Source organism: Sceloporus undulatus, chromosome 1 (genome assembly GCF_019175285.1).
Source record: "Sceloporus undulatus isolate JIND9_A2432 ecotype Alabama chromosome 1, SceUnd_v1.1, whole genome shotgun sequence".
NCBI classification, from domain to species: domain Eukaryota; kingdom Metazoa; phylum Chordata; class Lepidosauria; order Squamata; family Phrynosomatidae; genus Sceloporus; species Sceloporus undulatus.
In genome coordinates this window covers 212751084-212757275 of record NC_056522.1, presented here as the reverse complement: position 1 = coordinate 212757275, position 6192 = coordinate 212751084, and the positions used below count along the sequence as shown (strand labels likewise).

The following is a 6192-nucleotide window of genomic DNA, read 5'->3' as shown; positions in this document are numbered from 1 at the left end:
CAGGGTGGATGCAGCCATGTTCTGATAACCACAACTCTTTAAGTCATACCTGTGATATATGCAACACCCAATAGCAGCATTATTCCTAATGGAAAGCCAGCTTGCTTCAATGAATAGGGGAGCCCTGCAAGCACAAAACAAACATAGTGTGATTGGACCAATTCCAGTTTTCTGCTACTTATTAATGAAAATCATACAAAAATCCTCTATTTAATATCCAAAATCAGAGAAATGGGATAAGTAATTATCTGTCAAGAGATAAGCCAATATTACAATAAACTTCCGTCATGACTCTCAAGTTCTTCTCCAGTTTAGATTTGTTCTGCAGACAGAATGGTATTAGCCACAAACCCCGTCTGGAGTTTGAGGGCTCACAAGGATGGGGGGAAAGGAATGTCTTTTGCTCCAAATTGTCAGAGTGGGAGTGGGTCAAGCTTTAATTATGATATGGAATTTCAGGATAAACAGAGATATGTTCTATTTTGAAGGCAGGAGAACTAGCTTGAGTCCTTGATCTGATTTCTGGATGAGCCAGAGGGGACCACACATCAAAATTTTAAAAGGAATTTTAATTTTTTAAAAAAGGATCAAGAACAAATGTTTCCTTAGGAAGTACTAAGGCATTACCTGAGGTCTTCTTCCCACCAAATGGGAAGGGGCAGAAGGCTACAGGACAATCCGCAAAATGCCCTCTGCTTAGTGACTCACCTGACGCATACCTATGTTCTATGCTGAAAACTTCTGTACTTTCTCAGACATATTAAGAACTAATAGTGTCTTTTATGCAGTCGCATTTTTCTATGTCTGCCAGTTTTCTCTCCATTTTCTATGTTGCTGGTTTTATCCTGGCATTATACAGGCTGAGTAACCCTTGTCTGAAATGTTTAGGACTAGAGGTGTCTGGGATTTCACATTTTTTTCTCCCAGATTTTGGAATACCTGTATTGGCATATACGTACATAGTAATATATCTTGGAGTTGGAAACCCAGATCTAAACATAAAAGTCATTGATGTTTCATATACACATAGCCTGGAAGTAATTTTATACAGTATTTTTTTTTAATACTTCTGTGTGTGAAACAAAATGTTTGTGTACACTGAATCATCAGAAAGCAAAGATGTCACCATCTCAGCCACACACGAAAAAAGGTTTGGTTTTTGGAATATTTTGTATTTTGAAATTCTGGATAAGGGAGACTCAATTTGTATTCTGCTTCCTTAGTGATCATTCCATTGCATTGCTGGTGTAATATAACAGATTTGTTAGGGGAAAGTTTAAAAGTAGAATAAATAAATAAGATAAATTACTAATCACCAGGAAGCATATTAGGGCATCAATCCAAATGCAAGAGCAAAACAATTGACTTCTTAATCAGTGAATGCTAAGTCAGCACTCACATAAATCTAACTGATTCACTTCATCTCCTCCAGGTGAAACTAGAACTGAATTTAAGCCACCAAATCAAACCAGATTTGAGCACAACAAAACTAATAAAAAGATTTACTTTCTACCTTGTCTCCCTAAATTTGTATAAGCCAAACATCTATTGATGGATAAATGGATACAGTGAGTGTTTCACAGCCAAGGGTGTTCTCCGCTCTGTACACTGTGGGGGGTTTCAGTCTACATAGCATGCACCCTTAGGAAGCCAACATGTCCTCAAACATGTGTCCATATTCCCTTTTGGAGAGAAGCCAAACTGTGTCTGAAAACAGAGCTCCAAACAGCTAGACAACATAGCTACAGTAAGATCTCCCTCCTCTGATTCTCATGGATGGATGGAGGGAGAGGAGGAGCAAGAAAACACAAAGAAGAAGGAAAGCCCACAGTTCCCAAAGGAAAGTGTGATCTCATTCTGATTTCCTGAAATGTCCCATGTAGTAAACTGAAGAGTTCACTGAGCCATTCTGCCTGGTTAAGGCCAAGCAAAATAATTTGATTAGGCTTGTTTTAGGCTGTGTCATAACTTTCTATGATTAGTTTTCAAAGAAATAGCTGTGTTAATCTCTTGCAGAATTAAAAAGGAGGAAAGAAGAGGGAGGGGAAAGCAAAGAAAACAAATGTGGCAGCACCTTTAAGACTAACTGGTTTTTATTTTATTCTGCATAGGTTTTCATGAATATAAACCCACTTCTTCCAATGCAGGAAATGTATGGAGAAGTAAGTTTATATTCATAAAAGCTCATGAAAAAATAAAAAAATCAACTGGTCTTAACCATCCACTATGAAGCCAAGTCCTCCCTCCAGTCCACCTGCCTCAGTCCAGGCCTTGGAGGTAGAGAGGAACTGCTGGACCTCATCCCCTTCCTCTCCACCACTCGCTTCTCCTTTTGTCTCATGTCTTTTTAGATTGTTAGCCTGAGGGCAGGGAACCATGCAATTAAAAAGATTGTATGTGCAGCACTGTGTAAATTTACAGTGCTTTATAAATAAAGGTTAATAATAATAATAATCTTAAAGGTACTGCAACATTTTTTCCTCCCTCTTCCTTCTTTCTATGAACAGGTATCCATGACAATCCACTCTGATGAAAACTGTCATTTCTACTACAATTTTTAAAAGTCATATCTTTTTATAATCTACCTGGAACTTATTTATCATGGTGTACAATTTAAAATATTTTAATATATCTTCCTGGTTTTATAATATAACGTCATTTGTAACTAAAAATAATAATAAATGACAAAACAATGAAATGAAAATATTTACCTATCATACCAGATCCTATGATAGAGTTAATAACATTGAAAGTAGCTGATGAAAGATTGCTAGTTCCTTGTTTATGCCTCAGTTTACAAATCAGGTTTGTCCTTTCATCTGTTTCCTCCTAGTTCAATAAAATAATAGTGTTATAAAAGAAGAATACATTCATGTATACATATACACAAAATCAAGTTGCCCATCCTTATAGTTTAACAAGCCTAAAATTGATGACGTTCCAAATGTGGAGGGTCTTTTCTGAAACAGATGAACTCTCAGAGATTGAGTGAAATTGCAAGACAGTCAACTTAGTTAACTGTCTAAATAACTATGAGGATTGGAAATTATATACAAAATTTCATTTAACACCAGGAAAGATTTAAGTGTTGTGGAAATCTAAATAAAACTACAACTGCTTCCCTGTGTTCTGATGGGATGCTTTAAGACTGCTATCCCAAATCTGTTTATGAGTGAGTAAAATTATTGAACGTAGCAGGACTTACTTCTGAGTAAACATGCATATGGTTGTGTTGTAAGTTTACTGTTGATAGGAAAACATAGTATATGAATAGTAAAATACAGTATGGATAACAATCAAGCATAGCAATAGGTTCCTGCACCACAAGAAAAAAAAGCAGTTCAATACGTTTCAGCAAACTTTTTATCACAAACTAGCAATATCTATGTGAGAAATTCAATACCCTGGTCAGGTAAACCTTGGGTCACACTGTTCTTTACATATGTAAGGCCTACCTGACTTGGTTGTTCCATTTTTTCTGCTTTATTCTATTAGAGATCACTTGAAGGCTTCTTCCTACAATGCACCAAGAATAACTGTTTCTTTCACAAGGCTCTGCTTTTCTCATGTTAGCCATTTTGTGGAAAAACTGGGTGATGCTTTTTGAACATGCTATGAATAGCTGGTGTTCACGCATGTGCAGAAAGCAGCTGCTGCTATCCTTTTCTCTTGTAGTTACATACACAGGGACAGTAGGATTGGCTAGAGTAGAATCTCACTCTTTCCCAGCTCAAACTTATTTATCACATTATTTACTCCAGATGTACTATTGTAACTCAACACTAAAAAAAAAATCTGTCTTTCTCCAGCTCTTCTTAACCACCCTCTTAACACTGCTAACTGTATTTTTTGAAAACCCTTCCAGCTAGACGCAGGAGAGGAAAGCAAAAAGCCTTTGGAAAAGAAGTTTTGGTACAGAACAGCCCACCCAAAAAGGGTGGCCTGCCGGCGCCTGGATTTCCGCTGGAGGGAAGCCTCAGCTGCCAAACGGTGAGGCTTCTTGCCGGTGGAAAAAGAACCCACAAAAAAGCAGGTTCTTCTTGCGTCGTGCTTGCGATGCCCAAGTGCGCAAATGGCGCACTCATGACATCACAAGCGCAACACGATGTGCGTGCAGATGCTATGCGCCTGTCATGTCGTAATGGCGGCACCCATGTAGACAGGGTGCCACCATTTTGACGCCGCTAGTATGTACTAGGGTTAGGGAGCGTCTGCATGGTGCACGCTCCCTAACCCTAGTAACCCTAGCCGCCGCCATGCCACATTTTGCCTGTCTGTAACGGGCCATAGTTAACTGAGATATGCCTGTATATCAGTCTGATAACACTGATAACTATCATGCCTTGATCCTGTGGAATTGTGAGATCTGTAGCCTATTAAGGTACTTAGAATTATCTGTTAGAAACTTCTAGTGTTGTAATTGAGATGACCAGAAATCTGTAGCACACAACTACAAATCCCAGAATTCCACAGGACAAAATTATGATACTCATAACAGTATCATCTCTGACTGGTGTATATCTAAACTACACATGTGACACAATGTTCAGCGCTGGCTAACTAACATATTTTTCTCATTCCTTGAGGCCAGTTCCTTTCCAAGCTCTGGCTTTCTGTGAAGCTGAACTCATGATCATGTCAGCTGCTATTCCTGAGAGGTCTCTCCAAATTGCCCAACTAGTCCTGCGGCTCTGGAGGGTCCCCCGTCTCCTCCCCCCCATGCCACACTTTATGGTCTTTGGGTCTCCACATTGGGGAAGACTTCAACCACGTATAAGGAGTTGGCAACCAGTGTGTGTGTGTGTGTGTGCCTTCAAGTCACCTGTGGCCCTAGGGTAGCCCTATGAATTTTGTAGGCAAGGAATACTCAGAGATGGTTTTGCCAGTTCCTTCCTCTGAGATGTAGCCCAGAGGATCTGGAATTTATTGACAGTCTCCCATCCTGGTACTAACCAGGGCTGACCTTGCTTAGCTTCCAAGATCAAATGGGATCTAGTCCCTTTATCGTATTTTGTTCCACATATTTGGGGCCTAAAACTAACATCAGCACTAGTAAGTATAGCCACGGGAGGGGGATTATGGGAATGACAGTACAAGAAGGGCCATAGTAGAGAGATTGTGAAGCATCTTTGAGACTAAGAACGTTATCAGACAAAGGAAATTGGAAGTATAATCCAATGGCAATCCAAACGCAATCATGGGGTTTAACGTTATTGCGTGATAGACTGCCACACGCAATTTCAGGCAATGGGAAGTCAGTCTGAACGCAATCATGGGGTTTCACGTTATTGCATGAGAGGTGATCACATGCAATTTCAGGCAAAGCAAGCTATTTTCAGGCAATGGGAAGTCAGTTCGAATGCAATTCAAATTCAGGTAAATTTGCTGAACAAGTGAATTCACGTGAATGCGTTCTGGCCCCACTTTCTTTTCATTCAAAACTTTGAGAAATTCCTCCCATGTGATAAACTCCTAACTGAAAGAAAGAAATTGGCTGCTTGAACTATCCAAGATTAAAGTCTACTTCCTCATATGCATTTGGAGTTGTTGTTGTTACATTTATACTATATCCTGCTTCCCCCTCCCCCCCTACAAAAAATTGGGACTCCAAGGGGATCATCATTTAAAAGAACAGTACAATTAAAAACATCCCAAGAGGGAACATTAAAACAGAATCAGATTATTACAGAATTAAATTCTATATGCCAAGGGGTCTGGTAGCACCTTTGAATCCAACTGCAAGAAAGAAATTGGGAGCATGCGCTTTAGGGGTAGTGGTTTGCACTCTGGAGACAAGGGTTTGATTGTCTGCTTGGCTATGAAACCCACTGGGTGGCCTTGGGCAAGTCACACTCTCTCAGCCTCAGGGGAAGGCAATGGCAAACCTCCTCTCAACAAAGCTTGCCAAGAATACCCCAGGATAGGGTCACCTTAGGGTTGCCATAAAAGAAAAGACCTGAAGTCACACAACAACAACAACAACAAGAACAACAGAAGCACGAGGTTTCCTAGACATGAGCCTCCTTCCTCAGATGCATTATTTTGGGAAGTTGGCTCAAGTGAGTCTAATAGGAAAGCTCATTCTGACAACTTTTTCCTTTCAGATATTAGTCTCAAAAGTGTTACAAGACCCCTTGGCATATTATTATTATTATTATTATTATTATTATTATTATTATTATTATTATTATT

At 39.4% G+C, this 6192-nt stretch overlaps 1 protein-coding gene across 4 annotated transcripts in view; it reads right to left on the bottom strand.

Moving 5' to 3' along the window:
* The window catches only part of SLC38A11 (solute carrier family 38 member 11), a 63529-nt gene that overhangs the window by 44299 nt on the left and 13038 nt on the right, over positions 1-6192 (bottom strand). For all 4 annotated transcript variants that reach the window (XM_042447018.1, XM_042447016.1, XM_042447015.1 and 1 more), the window contains exons 2-3: positions 2712-2829; positions 50-124 (exon numbers count right to left, since the gene is read on the bottom strand). In XM_042447018.1, coding sequence (XP_042302952.1) covers positions 50-124; positions 2712-2718 — 82 coding nt within the window. In that variant the 5' untranslated portion in view covers positions 2719-2829. The remainder of the gene's footprint in view (positions 1-49; positions 125-2711; positions 2830-6192) is intronic.